Raw genomic sequence first — 23,246 nt, 5'->3', positions numbered from 1 at the left:
ATGCAATGCACCCGGATACACAGAGGGGAATGCCTTCAGATCCAGAGGGCAGGATGCAATGCACCCGGATACACGGAGGGTAACGCCTTCAGAACCAGAGGGCAGGATGCAATGCACCCGTATTTACAGAGGGTAACGCCTTCAGATCCAGAGGGCAGGATGCAATGCCCCCGGATTTATGGAGGGTAACGTCTTCAGAACCAGAGGGCAGGATGCAATGCCCCCGGATATATGGAGGGTAACGCCTTCAGAACCAGAAGGCAGGATGCAATGCACCCGGATTTATGGGCGTGCTTAGTTATGGATTGCAGTTTGCGTCTTTGTACATTTTTTAGCGTAAGAAAGGGAGGTTCCACAGTGACCCATTAGTATTAATTACAGCCGGCTCTGTATACACCAGGTGATCTCACATAGCTGGAAATGGAGGTAGCTGGCACAGAAGAGAGCGAAGCACAGTCTGACGTCTGCGTGCGCGATCACATGGTCTCACCTGGGCAGACAAGGGCCGGGAGGGTCCCCGAAATAGAGGAAGTAACAGAAAATGGAGACCCCTGCGGCAGGTTCTCTGTAAGCAGAGGAAATTATTCTAGAATTGACAGTGTACTCCTGGTATAGAAGGAAGGCGAGAAATCACTGTACATTCACAGACACTCCTCTAATACAGCCGCGCTGTCCGGCTACTGTACACAGGAGGGACATAGACGCTGCCATTAATCAGTCTTCTTGTGGGAGACACACCGGCAGGCGTGACAACCGGGGACCATGAGGTGTCTGCTGGGACCTCTCTGTGATTTCAAGTGTGAATCACAATTTATGATACTATTAACGGCCTAGCTGCTAATTTAGCTGGCCACATCATCCGGAATAACCACCAGACAGCACAATCTAACAGGGAAATTTGCAGATTTATTTTATTTTTTCATAAAACCAATTTATAGCCCGTTTTTCACAGACTATTGTTAATATAATTTCTGCTGCCTTCTTAGGGAAAATAAACGCGTAGGAAAGCTGTTTCTAACCTATCTACTTGTGAGCTGAAGAGACAAAACAAAAAACTTCCCGCCCTCTTCATTAAACAATGTAGCTAATCTGTAAGCGGACGATTCAATTAGGGGCAATGCCCGCAGTTTAGTGCGCTGCTGTGCCGTACACACAGTAGCCCCTAAATACACATCCGAAAAATGTGCCATTTCGGGGTGAAATCTGCACAATTTTAGGTTGCGGTTGCTTCAAAGACGTTGCGGACATCGAACGCAATTCGCCCCGTATTGAATTGACAGCTAAAAATTCATTAGCTTGAGGGTTGGCGTCACATGTTTGTTCTCAACGCTAAGGTTTTTCCAGCAATCGCATAAAAGCGCTAGCGTTCATATTGCTGAAATTGCTTAGCGGTGGCACATTACAGTGAATGAGGACCTATGGGGACGCAGAGCTTTATGCGCCATTTTCATGTGTCACCGCGGAGCAATTTCAGCACTATGGGCCATGGCAGTTATCTAGCTCATTACGTACAGCGCAGACCTGTGCCGACTACTCCACCATAAGGAACATTATACTGTATACCTGCTGTAGTCGCTGCCAACTAGATATGCGTTTATACATATAATAGTCACATTCGCAGGAAAGTAGCATCTGCGATGCCAGCTTCATAAACTCCCTCGTATACCGAAGGCCTGAATCAGACGTTCTCACAGTGATTACTGGCTGCCTGTGCGTGCGTCATAGTGCGTAGCCGCAAGCAGCGACTTTTTATGTTTTACTGCCTGCGTCTGCGATTCCGTATGCGCAATACATGGCTCCGCCAGCTCAGTTTAGGCACCCGTTCTACGCGACCACAGAATCACTCGGGAGGCCGATTAACGAAGGATGTGCGTATGCTTATTAGTATGGCGTTGCATGGATTTGCGATGGCGCCTGGGGGCGTCTCAATACAAATCTCGGCGTCTGCCAACTTTAGCATATATACGTATAGATCCTCTGCGCACACATATACGCAGAAGCTGTGACATTCGTGTACAACACTAAACCAGGCCCAAAATCATGAAACCATGTACCCTGTATATGGAGGTCAGTAATCTAGTTTTCTAGGCATTTTCTGTTGAAAGAATTATGGTTTGTTAGCATAACTGCCCCTACATGGTGGCAGCTCCCCCTGGCACTGGGGGGGGGTGCAGCCAGGTGTTTGAGCAGGGATACGCCCTCTACAGATGATGCGCACTGAGGGGGCGTGGTTACACCTCCCTGACAGGCCTGGGACCAGGAATGCCTTCCCCTCTTGGTGCCCATGGTTACAGGCGAGAGCTGACTGCTGTGCTCGGTTCTTGTAGAGAACCTGCAAATAGATTACAACTCAAAGCTTTGAAAAATATATTACTCTGACTTATGTCTCTACTAGTTATTACACACATACACTTTAAAGCATCGAACATATCAACATTTTTTACGCTGTATAATTAGACATTCCTGCAGGACATATATTGGAATCTGACCTGTTAGTGGTATCGTTGTTGCACAATCGTCCCTTTGGCATGAACCCATCATTGCGGTTAGAGACGACGCGTGGATCTCGCCGTTATCTGGTGATAGCAGATTATGAAGTGGTCACCATCCTCTGTTTCAACATTCATCATAAAGTCAAACATTATGTTAGATAATTGCAGAATTCATTGGGAACCAATACTTGTTGGAGGGGGGGGGGGGATCCTGAAGACCGAGTTTGAAAACCACTGACCTAGAGTAGTGGTTCTCAAACTCTCTCCTCAGGACCCCACACAGATCACGTTTTCCAGGTCACCCAGCAGGTGCACAGGTGTAGTCATTACTCACTGACACATTTTAAAAGATCCACAGGTGGAGCTAATCATTTCACTTGTGATTCTGTGAGGAGACCTGGAAAACATGCACTGTTTGGGGTCCTGAGGACCGAGTTTGAGAACCTGTGACCTAGACGCATTCTGTGTTACTTACACGGCACAAAACTGTACATTCAGGCAAAGACAGCATGGCATGCATTTTCTTCTACCTACACTATACTATATTTTATATACACTGATCAGCCATAACATTAGAACCACCTCCCTAATATTGTGTAGGTGCCCCTCGTGCCGCCAAAACAGCTCTGACCCATGGACTCCACAAGACCTATGAGGGTATCTTGCGCCAAGACGTTAGCAGCAGATCCTATAAGTCCTGTAAGATGCGAGTTGGGTCCTCCATGGCTCAGATTTGTTTTCCCAGCACCTCCCACAGATCTTCCATTGGATGGAGATCTGGAGAATGTGGAGGCCAAGTCAACACCTTGAACTCTGTCATGTTCCTCAAACCATTCCGAGCAGTGCTTGCAGTGTGGCCGGGCGCATTATCCGGCTGAACGAGGCCACAGCCATCAGGGAATACCGCTGCCATGAAGGGGCGTGCTTGGTCTACAACGATGTTTAGGTAGGTGGTACATGTCGCCATAGTAACAGGCCCATAAATGGAAGGACCCAAGGTTTCCCAGCAGAGTGCATCCTGGAGCCATCTCTTCCCCAGTGATGACGCACACGCACATGGCCGTTCACATGATGTAAAAGAAAATGTGATCCATCAGACCAGGTCACCTTCTTCCACTGCTCCATGGTCCACTTCTGATGCTCACGTGCCCATTGTAGGCGCTTTTGGAAAGGGAAAGTGGTCAGCATGGGCACTCTGACCAGTCTGTGGCTATGCAGCCCCCATACTCAGCAAGCTGCGATGCTCTGTGTGTACTGACACCTTTCTGTAATAGTCAGCATTAACTTTAGCAAATTATGCTGCAGCAGCACTTCTGTGAGATGGGACCAGGCGGGCTAAGCTTCGTTCCCCACACGCATCAATGAGCCTTGGGCACCCAGGACCCAGTCGCCCGCACAAGAGCTGCCGTTTTGGTGATGCTCTGGCCCAGTTCCCCCCTAGCCATCACAATGGGGCCCTTTTGTGCACATCAGCTGTTTGTAATGCCTTGGACAGGTGGTGTAATGGCAAATGTTATATCTCTCTGTCTGTTTATACATACTGTATATACAGATCTGATATCCAGACAGATACATCAGGACATGATAAAGTCAGATCTCAAGCTGGGTACACACTGTGCAATTCTCACACAGACCAGTCAGATATTAGTTCCTTGGCCCAAGAATTGTTCAGTGTGCACTGCACCAGGGTCTGACGGGTGGGTCAATAATCTGAGAGAGGTAAATCCGGATCCGAGAGCTCTAAATCCGGATCCGAGAGCTCTAAATCCGGATCCGAAAGCTATAAATCCGGATCCGAAAGATATAAATCCGGATCTGAGAGAAGAGATATAATCTATATCAGAGCGAGAAATCCGGATCAGAGAGCTATAAATCCGGATCTGAGAGCTATAAATCCGGATCTGAGAGATATACACCTGGATCTGAGAGATATACACCCAGATCTGGGAACGGAATTTCTGATATGAAACTCACCTCTTACTACAATAATAAGACGTGTACCTTGGCTATGGAGCTAAGTGGCGGTATTAGATATGACATAAGATGTAATGGATGTTGCTGTAGATACATTTGGCAGAGGTGCACACAGGGGTTTGTAAGCACCTTCCAAGCCCCACACACTGAATCGTGTAAAATTAGCTCTCAGGCTGCTGTAATTGGAGCAGCTGCTGCTGGCCAGGAAAATCCTAGGAGATTATTGGGATTAGAAAGGTTCTCACAAGACCAGTGCGCTGCTGAATAGCCGATGTGCAACTTAATACAGCCCGTACCGAGCTGGATGCTGATTTATACAATTCTATTAACTATCTCACTGCTGGAGATGGGAACGCCTTACTCAGATAACTCTCTCACCGCCAGAGATGGGAACGCCTTGCTCCTATAACTCTCTCACTGCCGGAGACGGGAACGCCTTGCTCCGATAACTCTCTCACTGCCGGAGACGGGAACGCCTTGCTCCTATAACTCTCTCACTGCCGGAGATGGGAACGCCTTGCTCCTATAACTCTCTCAACGCCGGAGATGGGAACGCCTTACTCCTATAACTCTCTCACCGCCAGAGATGGGAACGCCTTGCTCCTATAACTCTCTCACCGCCGGAGACGGGAACGCCTTGCTCCTATAACTCTCTCACCGCCGGAGACGGGAACGCCTTGCTCCTATAACTCTCTCACCGCCGGAGACGGGAACGCCTTGCTCCTATAACTCTCTCACCGCCGGAGACGGGAACGCCTTGCTCCTATAACTCTCTCACCGCCGGAGACGGGAACGCCTTGCTCCTATAACTATCTCACCGCCGGAGACGGGAACGCCTTGCTCCTATAACTCTCTCACCGCCGGAGACGGGAACGCCTTGCTCCTATAACTCTCTCACTGCCGGAGACGGGAACGCCTTGCTCCTATAACTCTCTCACTGCCGGAGACGGGAACGCCTTGCTCCTATAACTCTCTCACTGCCGGAGACGGGAACGCCTTGCTCCTATAACTCTCTCACTGCCGGAGACGGGAACGCCTTGCTCCTATAACTCTCTCACTGCCGGAGACGGGAACGCCTTGCTCCTATAACTCTCTCACTGCCGGAGACGGGAACGCCTTGCTCCTATAACTCTCTCACTGCCGGAGACGGGAACGCCTTGCTCCTATAACTCTCTCACTGCCGGAGACGGGAACGCCTTGCTCCTATAACTCTCTCACTGCCGGAGACGGGAACGCCTTGCTCCTATAACTCTCTCACTGCCGGAGACGGGAACGCCTTGCTCCTATAACTCTCTCACTGCCGGAGATGGGAACGCCTTGCTCCTATAACTCTCTCACTGCCGGAGATGGGAACGCCTTGCTCCTATAACTCTCTCACTGCCGGAGATGGGAACGCCTTGCTCCTATAACTCTCTCACTGCCGGAGATGGGAACGCCTTGCTCCTATAACTCTCTCACTGCCAGAGATGGGAACGCCTTGCTCTTATAACTCTCTCACTGCCGGAGATGGGAACGCCTTGCTCCTATAACTCTCTCACTACCAGAGATGAGAACGCCTTGCTCCTATAACTCTCTCACTGCCAGAGATGGGAACGCCTTGCTCTGATAACTCTCTCACTGCCAGAGATGGGAACGCCTTGCTCCTATAACTCTCTCACTGCCTGAGACGGGAACGCCTTGCTCCTATAACTCTCTCACTGCCGAAGATGGGAACGCCTTGCTCCTATAACTGTCTCACTGCCAGAGACGGGAAGGCCTTGCTCCTATAACTCTCTCACTGCCAGAGATGGGAACGCCTTGCTCCTATAACTCTCTCACTGCCGGAGATGGCAACTGAACATGCTGGACTATTAACACACTAAATGCCAAACCTTAATGTGTGGGACCTTCAAAGGGGGTTCATTCGTTGTATTTAATCCTTCCCCAATAATAGTACTTTTGGTCTCATTCTGAGACGCAGGTAAGTGTGAATAAGGCCGCATAAGGCGCATTTTTGCAGAATGTGCGTGCGTTGCAATGACCATATGCAGATCTGCACGTTTCCAATAGATTTTGTGTCAGACGCACTTTGGTCATTTCTCTCCATCCGTCATATGGGCGTTCCTGGGCATACGCAGGTAAGAGAAGCGTCTCATGGGCATGTAGTCAGAATTGCGCCATATTCCGAGATGGGCGTATGGCAAGGCAACGCCTATTTCAGTAACATCTCCTTTATCCAGCATGAGGCAGCTGTAAGTGCCGATAATATTGATGATGGTTGCTCTAGTGTACGCAGGGCTGGGGGCGAGACTGTCGCAGAGAACGTGCCACATTGAGTTGACGAATTTCCGCCCAGATTCTGAGTCATAACTCCGCTAAGTAGGGGTAAGGTGAAGATGGTGACAGTAACCGGATGCAGAGATATGGAGGTATAAAAAGAAAGTGAATGTAAATTCTGGGTTTGCAAAATTGCAGCTCAGCAGAATGAAGCGCCAATGGGAGTCTGCAGAGGCAGGTAAGGAAGGAAGGGCCCGGAGATGAAGGAAGGAAGGGCCCGGAGATGAAGGAAGGAAGGGCCCGGAGATGAAGGAGGGGAATGCAGGCGAAAGAAGGGCCCGGAGATGAAGGAGGGGAATGCAGGCGAAAGAAGGGCCCGGAGATGAAGGAGGGGACTGCAGGCGAAAGAAGGGCCCGGAGATGAAGGAGGGGAATGCAGGCGAAAGAAGGGCCCGGAGATGAAGGAGGGGAATGCAGGCGAAAGAAGGGCCCGGAGATGAAGGAGGGGAATGCAGGCGAAAGAAGGGCCCGGAGATGAAGGAGGGGAATGCAGGCGAAAGAAGGGCCCGGAGATGAAGGAGGGGAATGCAGGCGAAAGAAGGCCCCGGAGATGAAGGAGGGGAATGCAGGCGAAAGAAGGCCCCGGAGATGAAGGAGGGGAATGCAGGCGAAAGAAGGGCCCGGAGATGAAGGAGGGGAATGCAGGCGAAAGAAGGGCCCGGAGATGAAGGAGGGGAATGCAGGCGAAAGAAGGGCCCGGAGATGAAGGAGGGGAATGCAGGTGAAAGAAGGGCCCGGAGATGAAAGAAGGGAAGGCAGGCGAAAGAGGGGCCCGGAGATGAAAGAAGGGAAGGCAGGCGAAAGAAGGGCCCGGAGATGAAAGAAGGGAAGGCAGGCGAAAGAAGGGCCCGGAGATGAAGGAGGGGAATGCAGGCGAAGGAAGGGCCCGGAGACGAAAGAAGGGAAGGCAGGTGAATGAAGGGTCTAGTTGTGAAGAAAAGGATCTGGCGTAAATAGAGTGAGCGCAAGAGTCAGGAGTAATGAGTAGGATTGGAGGTAATGTCGGGGTCAGGAAGGAGCCAAGGGTGAAGGAAAGCTCATGGTAAAGTACAGGTCAGGAAGGCCAGAGGGTGATGGAAAGGATTGTGGGTAACATAGGGGGTCTGGAGGTGAGGACGGGCCTATAAGTGATGGAAAATACTGGTGGTGGAAGAAGAGGTAGGGAATACATCAAGAGCCAGAAGCTGTAATGTGGAGCAGCCCTGCACCCAGCGTTACACGTTATAAAACACTCTGCTCTATGGTAAAAGGATCCAGAGTCCCAGACGGATACTGACATCCAGGACAATGCTGACATTAGACATCTGTTTGGGGTTGGACAGGTTCTGTGTTCGCGTGGCACAGATGTCAGCATCGTGTGGCACAGTCTGAGTTTGAAACATTGATTTTTGGGTAAGAAAAAGTAGGAAAATCTGAGAACAATTTTCAGAAAACTATCACACTTAACCCTACCAGACATGAGTATTTAGTTCCTTTTCAACCCTCTAGTTTACTTTAAAAATATATAAAGCGTATTTGTAGGAGCACAGGTTAAAGCCACAACAACCTGGTTCATTCCCTGAGGTGACCCTGAAACGCGCTCTATTAGTGAGGTCTAAGAATAGGTCAGAAAACTCGTCTATCAATTAACGAATCATCTAAATATTGGATCATGCTACAAAATGACTGCCTTCAACGTGTGCAGTCACGGTAACCAATCTCGGCTGCCGAAAACTACACAGCCATAGGGTGGTCCAATACCTAGGTCCGGCGTTCTGTTCTTCAGCCGGTCCACCTCCATGATGAAGTCATCTTTCAGGAAGAGGAACCCGATGATGGAGAAGAGGTAGACGAGGATCAGCGCCAGCACTGCTGTCAGGATGATAGAACGTCCATTTCTAGTCACGCTCTTAATAACATTCAATAAGGTTTCTTCCCGGTACACAAGATCAAACAACTGGAAAGAGAGAGAGCAGAGAGATTGTATAAAGCGTCAGGAAAGTCACAAGTGGTTGTTGTCGGGGTAAATTTATATAGACAATTTGTCATTAGAGAATTTCCACGGTCAAATGACTTTACACATTTTTGCTGTGTTTGTGCCTTTCTTCTGTGCTTTTCAGCAAAACCTTTACAGCATCCATGGATTTATTTATTTTCAATGGAAACAACACAGGGCTCTGTGCATTGGATACAACTGCACCAAGATCTGAGGTAACGCATATAAACTATTCTGCTTGGATGATATAAATATCTCGGTGAAAGACACAGATGAGATCCTTCATTAACGCCTAATTACCTATCAAATAATATAATGAGACGTTATCTCGGAGGCCGTTCTAGTGACTGACCTTTCCTGTGCGGCATACGTACCAGGAAGCTGTAGAAGAATTCGTGCACAAAGAGCCCCAGCGTGCACACGATGACGTAAACCACGTGGTACAAAAACGCCATGTCCATGACCACCGCTCGGTAACCCCGCGTGAACGTGCCGCGGTTCCCCACGAAGCTGACCAGAAACACCACTTTATTGCATAACTGCCAGAGGAAAAAAGAGGCCACGATTATAATCCTGTATTCGGTAAAAGTAACAGCTGTTTTTATACGTCACCACGCGGATAATCATATAGACATAACATCGGTTTACACCAGACTCATCACTGAACGGTCACACTGCAAAGACGCCAATTATAGGGAACTCATGGATGGAGTAAGGAGAAAAGTCTAAAAACGGAACTAAAAAAAAAAATAAAAAAAAAAATGATTATTGATTCCGTCACAAAACCTGTTTGATGGCTAAATATCCAGGTAGCGCTAATTCTTCGCCACGGAACAAAGCCGCCAATCCGCATTATTCTGTTTCTGAGCCGTGCTAGGATTCCGTCTCCTTTCTGTACGGTGCGGTGAAAAATATATGTATTTACTGAAACTGTATCAAAAGTGTTTCTAGGTGACATTTGCTCGATAACTAATCACGGAACAGAGCAAAGCTGAGCCAGCGTGAGGCCGGGAGAGAATATGAAACCACAGCTTGTGCTCTGCTATCTGAAAAGCTGTAATGTAGTGTACACAGAATATAGACCTGAAAATGAAATCATCCCCGATATACGGAGAAGATCGTCACAGCACGGATAGATTATTACATATAATATTTATTATTATCCTGTTATTTATATGGCGCCACGAGGGTTCAGCGGCGTCTAAGTACGTCACCATAAACAGCGCAAACAAAACAGGAAGAAAAAAAAACAAACAAAAGACTTACAGTGCAAAACATTGGACATGGGATACAAGCTATATAAACATGGTCTCATATGCAGTGACGTTACACACAGAGGTAGAGCTGCCCGTTGAGCCTAAAGGTTTGGGGACAATAAATGGAGGGGAGGAGCACAAGATGGAAGAGGGCCCTGCTCGTGAAAGCTTATAGTCTACAGGGGAGGGGAGAGACAGAGAGGGGTGACACAGAGGGAAGAGACAGAGATGGGAGAGACAGAGAGGGGCGACACGGAGGGGAGAGACAGAGAGGGGCGACACGGAGGGGAGAGACAGAGAGGGGCGACACGGAGGGGAGAGACAGAGAGGGGCGACACGGAGGGGAGAGACAGAGAGGGGCGACACGGAGGGGAGAGACAGAGAGGGGCGACACGGAGGGGAGAGACAGAGAGGGGCGACACGGAGGGGAGAGACAGAGAGGGGCGACACGGAGGGGAGAGACAGAGTGGGGCGACACGGAGGGGAGAGACAGAGAGGGGCGACACGGAGGGGAGAGACAGAGGGGCGACACGGAGGGGAGAGACAGAGAGGGGCGACACGGAGGGGAGAGACAGAGAGGGGCGACACGGAGGGGAGAGACAGAGAGGGGCGACACGGAGGGGAGAGACAGAGAGGGGCGACACGGAGGGGAGAGACAGAGAGGGGCGACACGGAGGGGAGAGACAGAGAGGGGCGACACGGAGGGGAGAGACAGAGAGGGGCGACACGGAGGGGAGAGACAGAGAGGGGCGACACGGAGGGGAGAGACAGAGAGGGGCGACACGGAGGGGGGCGACACGGAGGGGAGAGACGGAGGCGGGCGACACGGAGGGGAGAGACAGAGAGGGGCGACACGGAGGGGAGAGACAGAGAGGGGCGACACGGAGGGGAGAGACAGAGAGGGGCGACACGGAGGGGAGAGACAGAGAGGGGCGACACGGAGGGAAGAGACAGAGAGGGGCGACACGGAGGGAAGAGACAGAGAGGGGCGACACGGAGGGGAGAGACAGAGAGGGGCGACACGGAGGGGAGAGACAGAGAGGGGTGACACGGAGGGGAGAGACAGAGAGGGGTGACACGGAGGGGAGAGACAGAGAGGGGTGACACGGAGGGGAGAGACAGAGAGGGGTAACACGGAGGGGAGAGACACAGAGGGGAGAGACAGAGAGGGGTGACACAGAGGGGAGAGACAGAGAGGGGTGATACAGGGGGGGGGGACAGAGGGGTTATACAGTGGGGAGAGAAAGTAGGATGACACAGAGGTGAGAGACAGAAAGACGTGATACAGATGGGAGAGACACAGGGGGGAGGAGCATGGAAAGGTGGGTTAGGAATATATGCTCATATATTTACCAAACAAATAAATATACAACTACACAGGTGCGTAACCAGTTGGCAGAGATTCCCCAGTGTGGTTTCAGTAAATGTATAATTTCCTGATTGACTGTTACCCCATATATATTATAAACTATTGGGGCCCAAGAACAAAAGCACACAGACAGCCAAGTTAAAAAAAAAAATCAAAAAGTAAAATGGTATAATATCCTTTTAAACCAAGACATTTTTCTAAACTACCAGAATATTGCTCGGTTTGTTTCTTATATCCACTTCCACAGGGTACTACTGGCATTAGGGGAGGGCAACAAACCACACGCAGTACAGCCATCAAATCAAAGTGCACATTTTAGGGAGCGTAAATGTATTCAACTCGTATAATCCATAGTATGGTCTTGGTGCAGATTATTTCTCCACAAATCACTCAGTGCCAGGTCACGGCTGTAGGGCGGAAGGTCCAGTACCACCCAATGGTAGCGCTGTAACAACTCGCGTGTGCGGCTGGCGGAGTGCAGTCTGGCGTCATCGTGCAGCAATTAGACGCCTGTTTGCAGCAACCCAGGTCGTTTTCGACTAATTTCCCTCCGCAACCGTGTCAATGTGTAACAATAGCGGACAGCATTCACAGTATCTCCCTTGGTGAGGAACAAAACATGGCCGCCATGACCTTTGCTGATGCGTGTTTCCATGTCATGGACGCTTGCTTTGTCTCTGATGTCATATGATGCACCCATGAATCATCACCTGTAACAATACGCTGCAGGACCTGCTCTCCCTCATCATGGCACCGCGTCAAGTTCACGAGAGACAATCCCATCTTATTGGTTTTGTGAACGTCTGTGAGTTGTTTCAGTACCCAGCGTGATCGCTTGTTCCTGTACCCCAGATGCTCATGAACGATGTTGTGCACAGGACCCACTGATATGCTCAGTCTGTCAGCAATATCACTGACTCTAATGCGTCAGTCCTCCTGAATCAGACCTTCAATGCGGCACAAATTACCATCTGTGGGGGACGTACTTGGCCGGCTGCATCGCTGCTCATCTTGAATGTCTGTCCTGCCGTTATCAAAGTCAGGACAGACATTCAAGATCAGCAGCGATGAGCACCAAACCCAGACCTGTTTCTGTGACATGGCGATATCACCGTACACCTCGACAGGTTGGCGATGACTTTCAGCTGCTGGTGTGCCCTTTAGACGCAGAAATCTGATCACACTACGCACCTCACTGTGTGACCATGTTTCCGCCAGCCCCGCCATCTTACACCTGATGCTGGGACAGTATGACTGATATGAGGCGCAGTGTAATGGCCGTGAGGGGAAGCAGTGGTCTTACCTGCTCCGGCCTGGCGGGAAATTAGAATGAAATAGAGAACATTACACTGGTGAGAGGTCTTGTTACCTTACTTATTGAACCACCCGGCCTTATATAAAGAACATGGATTTAGAATACGTTGACTGATAAATTCACATTAATCAAAATTCCCCCAAGAACCGTGGGAGACCCAGGCCAGGACCTTGACAGAACTCGCCGCCCACCAGCCACTGCTGTTCCCTGTTGGGTGGTGTAAATAAAGATTGAGGTTGTTTCCAAATACAGACCCTGGTTACACCGAGCTGCAGCTCTGCCCAATCAGAGCTTGTGTAACAAAATCACGAAGTGAGGTTGGCGTTTGTCCTCTCCCAGCTTGTCAATGTCAAAGGACCCCTACAATGTTGCTGGGTACTACAATGATCGTATATGTGGGAGTGGTGTGGGCATGTTAGCAGAGTCCTGTGCTAGATTGCAGCCTGCGGGCAGAGATGGTACGCCTGTTTATGATGTTTCTTTGGCCCCCAGCACAGGGAGAGTGCACAGTGGGTCATCAATGATGGGCGACACGGCCATCCACATGAAGGATAATCGGCACAGATGGGTGAATACCTGCATTAGCGTACGGTAGTAAGCAGGCTGCTGCCACCGCCGAATGTCAAAGTGGCTACAGATGCGTCCGAGTCAGGACCAGAGTGACTGACAGATTTCCAGTCTTGCTTGCCAGAGCTGCCCTGTAGCTGGGTCACACAATAGGGCAGGGCTGGTGCACTACAGTAACTGAATGACTGCACCCTCAGCTTACTGACCACTGTCCTATAGTTATCTGCATTGGTATGGGGGAAGTAATACCTTGCTTTCGAGCAGCACAGCAGAGAATAGCCAGGGTATAAACAATATACTTCAATTTCAGGAATCGCATCTGACCATAATTTAATAATAAATCAGTTCATAAAAACGTTTACTGAAGGACTGGTGCAGAGCTTGTAAAGTTCCCGGGCCGTACGGACGTCAGATATTCCGCATTAGAGGGATTTTGAAGTTATTCCCTATAGCAGATGAAAGACTACCTGCGTACAGGGCTCCCTGGCTGCCACCTGCTCTTACTGTGACTAGATCAGCTGCTGGAGGGAGATCAGAGCCTGAATACTTCTACACGTCACCGTGTCACAGACCAAACTTACATTAGCAGCACCCAGCAGTATAAGCGTAGGCCCGAGCCCCAGGGTATAAATAGATCTGAGCATCACGGAAACCAGGAACGGTCGGATGCCGAATGGCTTGGGAAAGATGAACAAGATGGCGGTGCAGACGGCCACCGCTATCCACAGCATGACGGAGATCAGCGGAGGCAGAGTCCCTGCAGGAATATACAGAAAACACGACAGTGTCAGCAAATCGTTTAATAAAAAAATGACATAAAACTACAATTTCATGGAATATATTTTTTTTCCTCGTCTGGAGACTCATCCGCTGTCATTCCTCCGTGTGCGGCCGCCTCTCTGCGCCACACAGCGCAAAATCCTCGGGTTTGATTCGGATAGCGCAAATAGGTTTGAGGAGGCCGGCTGTACACGGGATTCACTGAGAGGTAAGAGCTATATACTGTCTACTGGACAGAGCATACAGCAAACTCATATATAGGACAAAGGTTAATTACAATTTAATAATAAATAATAACAAAATAGAGAATTTTTCTTCAAAAGGCCGCAAAGCTTTACGTTTGCAGGATATAAACCATGTTAAAAGTAGAGATGAGTGGTTCAGTTTTGGCTCGGATCTTCCCGCCAAGTTGGGATCTATTTTTTTACCGAACATCTGTGCCGATATGAAGGTGAAAGATGAAGTTTTGCCTCGTTCTGAGATCCGAAATTGGCGGGAAGATCTGAACGAGACCTGAACCGCTTATCTCTAATTAAAAGGAGGCAGCTGTCCTGGGCGCAATAAAGTGTTTAGAGTAGGTAAATATAAAATATGAAATACAAAGTACAAGGTGCCCATAGAATCATCGGTTCTGCGGACTGTTCATCCTACCCATGAAAACACCAAGCGAGGCAGCCATCTTGGTTACGATGGGCGGGAAAAGCAAGACATGGTAATGTGATCCATAATACAGAAATTCAATTCACAAAAATAACCCCAAAAGGCCCTAGAGTACAGAATATGTAGAAGTAATACAGATGTGTTGTACTGTGCACGCAGAGGCGCAAACGCTCACTGTAAAAGAAAGCAGTGGCACTGTGCAACAGTACGTATTACATCAAAAGAGATACTGAGCACTGGACCCAGCTGGCATAGCAGGAACTGTAAAAATAAAAAGTGTCAGGTGCAAATTTCAAAAACTCTGATATGCTCTCGGAAATTAAGGACATTTGTCAGTCATGGGCCAAGGGAAGATGCGGACGCCAACATACATTAAGACCTGGCCCCATATCCACCGCTTAGTGCTAGTTTATATCTTAAGGTGGGTACACACTAGACAATATATTGCTTAATTGTCCGCAGTGTACCCAGATAACCACCCTATTCATTGAACTTGGTGGTCGCGTCTTCCTACTGGATGTGCTGCTCATCAGACGGGGCGATGCCACGCTTGATGTAGTATACCTTAGACACGTCACGATATATATTGCACTATCGTTCTGCCATTGTACAGTGTGTATGGCAATGTGACATATCATTACATACACACACCCCCATATACATACTAAATATATTGGGTTTCTAATGAGGCCAAGGCTATTTTGGTTACCAAAATCATGATTATGATATATTATAACTGAATAGGCATATACATACAGTAAATACAGTATATCCACATAAATACTAGGGATGTGCAGGCTCGGATTAGTTAGAATTTTCCCGCCAAGTTCGGACTTTTCAAGTGAAAAATCGGGTCTCAGAAAAAGGCAAAACGTCATCTTTCACGGACTTTTGTCCAGGAATGATTATGTTTGTCCATGAAAGATGACGTTTTGCCTCTTTCTGAGACCCGATTTTTGGCGGGAAAAATACTAACTAATCCGAGCCTGCACATCCCTAATAAATAGACATAATGGCCCTGATTCAGAGCCGGACGCAATTAGCGCTCGCTCGTCCAGAAAATAGGGGTGGCTATTCAAATGAACCGTTCGCTCTTTGCGGTCTGTTCACGCCTCTAGGTCTGAACGAGCGAACAAAACTTGCGGTCGTTTTTTGGATAAATACGCCCCCTGGCCGCTCGCATCCTACGTCATGTCCGCTATTTATTAGATTAATCGAGTACATCGACCAGGGTATGAACTGCTCGCTATTCTTGTGGTTGGTTTTTGCTACCACAATCTTGCGTCTTGCGAGCAGTTCTGGCTATAAAATAACCAAGTGACGTGGTCAATGACGCTGCTGTTTTAATTATGCACACCCATAAAACGCCCGTTTTGACCTTTAAGCACGCCTGCGTTCGGATCTCCACTCCCCGTTTTCAAGCACCTTCCCCTGTTACCACCCACATACGCCTCATTCTGTCACTCAAATTATCAGGCATTCGCTATTTTGCGAGCACATGAATTTCGACCGCACTGACTGGTTCGCGCATGCGTATAACGATCCGTACGCATGCGCAGTTGGGCAAACATCGCTCGGAGCGAACGAGCGGCCGCTTACGAGCGGCTCTGAATCAGGCCCAATATACACAACACTGTGAGTGAAAATGTATGATATAATTTACCATTATACTCATAGCTGCCTCTATTGAGATGTCACCCAGACAAAAGTAAAAAGATAAAGGAACATAAGCTGATATTTTTTGCTGCTCTTGGACAGCGTTGTCTCAGACAGGCACCTAGTTTGCTTACATATGGGACGACGGGCCTGTTAATGTGGCCCGTGCGTTCCTCCCGGCAAATGGTCATTTATTTCGGCTGAACCACAGGACTTTCATGGTCTATAAAAGAGCTTCGAGTTCCTCCACGTGAGACGCCGTCACCGGAATAAAGATCGCCACAGCACCGCTAATTAGCCTATTTCTATCTTCCATCCTGCGGCGGGCACCAAAGCGTTGTCATTTATAACTTCACTTGCCAGCAGATTCCGGCTTGGTGATGAAAATGTAGTCGAGAAATATTTATATTCTTTAACGATATCCCCAGCCGAGGCTGCAGAAGTTTTAATCACATCATTACCGGCGAGATAAAACAAAGGGGACACGGATTAAAATAAAAAACGAGTCGGGAAACTCTGCAGGAAGAGTCACCGTGGCTTTTTACGGTTATCGAAGTAAAAGTCAGCTCCATAACTATATTTAGTACTTAAAGTTGGGTTAACCTTCCAGTCGCTCTGACAGATAATGAAACAGATTTAAACATAACGAAGTGTCCTCTTCTTATCCATAACCTGCCAATCTTCCCCCTCACTTCCAACGGATCGATTTGCCCGCACAGCGACGACTGCGTCTGACACTTCATTCAAGTGTAAACAATAAATCCGGGAAGACCTCCGTATGATCTTATGATGAGTAAATAAAGCGAATGTGACCATCTTACTGAGCGTAAGTGCCGTATACTATTGTCCACAACGTATCGCAATAATCTGATTTATAAGAGGGAAACTTAAATCACATCACAATAAAATTGCTTTCAGCAACAATCCCCTCCAATTTTATTTTTATTTATAAATAAATTCTGCTTATCTTCACAAAATCACATTGATTCAACCGGCTATGATTACCATGGCAACCACAGTCACGTGACATATGACGTAGAGACACACACTGTGACACTGGTTTGCTGGCCAACCCTCCTGAAGTGCCTGGTAGACTTCTGAAATAATTGGTGGTCTCCAGAGAGAGCCAGGCAATAAAGACGGGCCAGAAACGCAGTTGGAGCCACCATGGAGGAAATGACTACATATGTCTGCTGAAGAGGGCATCCCATGTGTCCCCGGGTTTGCAGAGATGGGTCGGCCTGACTGGGGTTCCAACCACCTCACTGTAATTTACCCTTCAAATTCTACTTATTCGGAATGTCCTCATCTTTGAAGTGGGTGGGGTTAGAATGACCTGCAACAAATAAGATCACTGGAATGTTCAAGAGTATGTCAGGAGAAGACTGTGCCGACTGTGTGAGAGGCAGTGACCAGTCCGATCATATGGTTTATACCGGGATGCATATGACGGTGAGGAGAATGGAAGGAAGTGGGAAGCCATGTTAATTTCAGCGGCAGTTGGGCGATTTTTTCCTACTGCGTCTGCGTCCAGAGTCCGTGTGACTAACTGCACAATACTACTTCTCTCGTTTTTATTGTGTATGAGGTGACAATTTTACCAGCTCTTCATATGATGAATATAATCCTCAGTATCTGCTCTTATTCTGTGTAGAAACCGGCACACGTCTATTCTCATGTTCTGTAAGCTGGATGTAATTCTCAGTATCTGCTCTTATTCTGTGTGGAAAACCAGCACACGTCTATTCTCATGTTCTGTAAGATGGATGTAATTCTCAGTATCTGCTCTTATTGTGTGTGGAATCCGGCACACGTCTATTCTCATGTTCTATAAGCTGGATGTAATTCTCAGTATCTGCTCTTATTCTGGGTGGGAACCGGCACACTTCTATTCTCATGTTCTATAAGCTGGACGTAATTCTCAGTATCTGCTCTTTTTCTGTGTGGAAACCAGCACACGTCTATTCTCACGTTCTATAAGCTGGACGTAATTCTCAGTATCTGCTCTTATTCTGTGTGGAAACCGGCACACGTCTATTCTCACGTTCTGTAAAATGGATGTAAATCTCAGTATCTGCTCTTATTCTGGGTGGAAACCGGAACACGTCTATTCTCATGTTCTGTAAGCTGGATGTCATTCTCAGTATCTGCTCTTATTCTGTGTGGAAACCGGCACACGTCTATTCTCACGTTCTGTAAGATGGATGTAAATCTCAGTATCTGCTCTTATTCTGTGTGGAAACCGGCACACGTCTATTCTCATGTTCTGTAAGCTCAATGTAATTCTCAGTATCTGCTCTTATTCTGTGTGGAAACCGGCACAGGTCTATTCTCATGTTCTGTAAGATGGATGTAATTCTCAGTATCTGCTCTTATTATGTGTGGAAACCGGCACACGTCTATGCTCACGTTCTGTAAGATGGATGTAATTCTCAGTATCTGCTCTTATTCTGTGTGGAAACCGGCACACGTCTATGCTCACGTTCTGTAAGATGGATGTAATTCTCAGTATCTGCTCTTATCCTGTGTGGAAACCAGCACACGTCTATTCATCATGTTCTGTAAGCTGGATGTAATTCTCAGTGTCTGCTCTTATTCTGTGTGGAAACCGGCACACTTCTATTCTCATGTTCTGTAAGCTGGATGTAATTCTCAGTATCTGCTCTTATTCTGTGTGGAAACCGGCACACGTCTGTTCTCATGTTCTATAAGCTGGATGTAATTCTCAGTATCTGCTCTTATTCTGTGTGGAAACCGGCACACGTCTATTCTCATGTTCTGTAAGCTGGATGTAATTCTCAGTATCTGCTCTTAGTCTGTGTGGAAACCGGCACACGTCTATTCTCACGTTCTGTAAGATGGATGTAAATCTCAGTATCTGCTCTTATTCTGGGTGGAAACCGGCACACGTCTATTCTCATGTTCTGTAAGCTGGATGTAATTCTCAGTATCTGCTCTTATTCTGTGTGGAAACCGGCACACTTCTATTCTCATGTTCTGTAAGCTGGATGTAATTCTCAGTATCTGCTCTTATTCTGTGTGGAAACCGGCACACGTCTGTTCTCATGTTCTATAAGCTGGATGTAATTCTCAGTATCTGCTCTTATTCTGTGTGGAAACCGGCACACGTCTATTCTCATGTTCTGTAAGCTGGATGTAATTCTCAGTATCTGCTCTTATTCTGTGTGGAAACCGGCACAGGTCTATTCTCATGTTCTGTAAGATGGATGTAATTCTCAGTATCTGCTCTTATTCTGTGTGGAAACCGGCACACGTCTATTCTCATGTTCTGTAAGCTGGATGTAATTCTCAGTATCTGCTCTTATTCTGTGTGGAAACCGGCACACGTCTATTCTCATGTTCTGTAAGCTGGATGTAAATCTCAGTATCTGCTCTTATTCTGTGTGGAAACCGGCACAGGTCTATTCTCATGTTCTGTAAGATGGATGTAATTCTCAGTATCTGCTCTTATTCTGTGTGGAAACCGGCACACGTCTATTCTCACATTCTGTATACGGTCTGTTCCTGTACTGGTGTAATGGGGAAGTGCGCGGTACGCCCTCTTCTCTTCTGTTTGCTGGATGAATCCCTCATTCTCTGTTCAAGGATTTGCAGCGTTTTTTTTTTTTGTAAACTGCAGCCTGACAGGGAGCCCAGAAGAATCCCTGAGAGAGGCAGACGGAGCGCCTGACAACTATCCGTCTCTCTGTAACGCTCCCTACACAGGAGGAAATTACAGACACACGTGAGGCAGCTGACCTTAAAAAAAAACAAAAAAAACATGAATATTTATGACAGCTCTGTGCAAACAGACCTCCTAATAAGACAGAGCGAGACTGTCCGTTACTGCCCGGGGAATCCCAGGGGGGGGCCAGACACGTGCACATGCACATGTAACACAAGCAGCACAAACATCATGTGATGCGGGAAGAGCAGCGCCAGGGCGAAGGAGGCATTATGGGAGGGGGCACCAGGGACTAAAATAAAGGAAACTCAGACTCATATACATGGAGCATATTGTCACAGGCAGGAAAGAAGATTTAGGGGTCTATTTAAAAAGCAGTGGTAGGAGACATAGTGAAAAGTGATAAGAAAGTGATAAGGTGCCAGCCAATCAGCTCCCAACTGTCATTTTTCAAACACAGCCTGTGAGATGACAGTTGGGAGCTGATTGGCTGGCACCTTATCACTTTCTTATCACTTTTCACTCTGTCTCCTAACACTGCTTAGTAAATAGACCCCTTAGTGCATTATCTTTGTCATATAAGAACATAAGTTAGGCTTAGGAGAGTTGGTCAAACTTTGACGTGCCGCAGGATCAGCTGCATGAAGGTTACTCTGAGCTTCTGCCAGTGGGTGGCATCGTATGACAGGAAACGTCTCTCTGGGGAAATCACCCCCCTTCCCCAACATGAAATGTGCCCCCCTCCTCAATGTAGAAAGAGAGGGGGCGCCGACGGCTATTGTAATATAGTCAGCAGCAAAGTGTAAAACTATTATACAGATGTGTCCCTCTAGGAGTGTATTTACTAAAGTGAGAGTATTTAGAAGTGATGTTGCCCATAGCAACCAATCAGATTCTATTTGACATTTAACAAGCACCTTCTGGAAGATAATACTGTAGCTAGAATCTGATTGGCTGCTATGGGCAACATCTCCACTTCTATAAATCCGCACTTTAGTAAATATACCCCCTAGTGTCTCACGGCGCAAGACGGCCCAGCGCGTCTGATACCAGCAGCATACTGTATTTTTCTTACAATTGTGTGAAAAGCCAATCACAGTGTACCATAGCGCTAGGCTGCCACCATAACCGCACAGGAATCGGTGTCACATACGTATGAAAGTCGCAGATAATGTACAATAAAACTTGGCATGAGGATAAGCAGCGGTGGCTCATATCGGAAACGCTTTTACACAGACTCAGTCAGACACAGATGTACAAATGGCGCACACCCCCAGTGGTCAGTGTAAGCTAAGAACGCAGTTGGTGCACCGAGAGGGGCTAGTTGGTGCACTGAAGCCACAGTATTCAAAAGGACACATCTGTAGTTACACAAACAAACAAAAAATAATTTGGTTCCCTGTACAATAGAATATATTTAATAAAAAATATATATTAAAAAGAAAACTAACATAAAAGTCATTTCTGAAAACTGCAATAATAAAAAAAAATATAAATTTCTACGGAAACGGACGCTCCGTAAATCGGGTTCGCTATGGAGTGGTTAATTTGAAGTTCTCCAGGCTCATTGGCCATGACCGTCCGTACCAGCTCCCCAGACCCTTACACGGCAAGAACAGGCAGGGCGTCCACTTACCTTCATCTGCATCATCCCCAAAGGGATAGAAGAGCGCCACGGCCAGGTTGATGAACACGGCCAGGTTGAAGGAAATGCTGCCCCAGAGAGAGATGTGTCGAGAGAACCAGAAGAGAGCCGGGTTATCTGCGGAGACAGAGACAACAGGTCACCGAGAGCCAACAGGACTGGCCCTGATTCCACTCACATCCTCATCAAAGTGGGTAAAATTCTAGTAACACCGTGACCACGCTATGCTGGCAACATGAGTATGGCGATACGGTCTTATCGTGAGAGCGCACTAGGACTGCAAGGTACTGAGCTGTATGGGGGTAATAGTGATCAGTCACGGTGTGATGAGTCTTGTAACCACAGATTAGTCTGTCATTATGGACCAGTCTATACATGCCACGCTGTGCACTGACTGGCAGAAGGCTGTTGGGTATGCTGTAGTTCCTTCTGTCTGTGGCAGGACAGTCTAGCATCGGGCTCTCCAGCTGTTGTGAACCTACAACTCCCAGCATGCTTTACCAGGTGACTGGTGGGGGGGTATGCTGGGATTTGTAGTTTCACAACAGCTGGAGAGCCACAGGTTGGCCGGGCCTGGTCTAGCACATGTAGTCAGTCTCATGCAATCACTTTTAAAAGACTGATCTAATCTGATTTCGGTGCACAGTTGTGTAGAGCTGGTCACGGGGTACAATCGCCAGTGCAGCGCTAACCTGATGTGAATTACATCATACGACCTCTCGCTGCAGCTGATGCAAACAATGTTCAATTTAGCTGATTTTGCAGCAATTTTATACAAGAAAATATACTGACGGTGAAAGTTTTCAGTCAGGTGCAAACATTATATGTACACTCATAGGATGCTACTGAGTCTGTCTCCTATATCTCAAGGTGGCCACACACATGGCGATGTGTGCACGTGATCAGCCGATCTGTACGATTTCCCTTGAAACTCTCCCCGGCAGCTCTGCACACGCTCTGCACACGATCTGCACACAATTTGGTGTCCAATCTTCATACGATCTCTCCTGCATCCAGACTGTCACAGTGCGTCGCCTCCTAGATTGTTAGATCTGCCCGACTGCACGGCAGATCTGACGATGTGATCGGGGACGCGCATAGCATCGTGAGTGGGGACTCACGAATTACTCCGGCTTTGGCCATATTTTACACGATCCGTCGTTCCAATATGTCGGAATCGGCCAGATCGGGTAAAATATCGCCATGTGTGTGGCCAGCATTACTCAGACAGGATGTCACCGATTACTGTGCAGTTACTTAAAAAAAACAGCGGAACGAGTAGATCATTTGCAGAGCCAAATGAAGAACATGGCAGGCGGCGCAGTCTCCCAAGGGACCCCCACGCATAGCTACATCATCATCGTGAGGGACACACATTGTGTACTTATACATTATGGGGTCTATTTATCAAGCAGTGAAAAGCGTAGAGAAGTGGACCAGTGGAGACGTTGCCCATAGCAACCAATCAGCTTTGAAGTAGCATTTATAAAGTACAGTCTATAAAATAATAGGTAGGAGCTGATTGGTTGCTATGGGCAACTTCTCCACTGGTCCAC

At 47.8% G+C, this 23,246-nt stretch overlaps 1 protein-coding gene across 1 annotated transcript in view; it reads right to left on the bottom strand.

Moving 5' to 3' along the window:
• The window catches only part of ITPR2 (inositol 1,4,5-trisphosphate receptor type 2), a 318,547-nt gene that overhangs the window by 32,197 nt on the left and 263,104 nt on the right, over window positions 1–23,246 (bottom strand). The window contains exons 48-52 of the mRNA XM_088454805.1: window positions 21,682–21,807; window positions 13,846–14,021; window positions 9,132–9,296; window positions 8,523–8,718; window positions 2,490–2,576 (exon numbers count right to left, since the gene is read on the bottom strand). Of these exons, the coding sequence (XP_088310931.1) occupies window positions 2,490–2,576; window positions 8,523–8,718; window positions 9,132–9,296; window positions 13,846–14,021; window positions 21,682–21,807 (750 nt within the window). The remainder of the gene's footprint in view (window positions 1–2,489; window positions 2,577–8,522; window positions 8,719–9,131; window positions 9,297–13,845; window positions 14,022–21,681; window positions 21,808–23,246) is intronic.

The sequence above is a fragment of the Taudactylus pleione genome, unplaced genomic scaffold (assembly GCF_031769625.1).
Source record: "Taudactylus pleione unplaced genomic scaffold, aTauple2 ptg000634l, whole genome shotgun sequence".
Classification (NCBI taxonomy): domain Eukaryota; kingdom Metazoa; phylum Chordata; class Amphibia; order Anura; family Myobatrachidae; genus Taudactylus; species Taudactylus pleione.
Note: the sequence above shows the minus strand (reverse complement) of the source record. Positions and strands in the feature narration are given on the sequence as shown.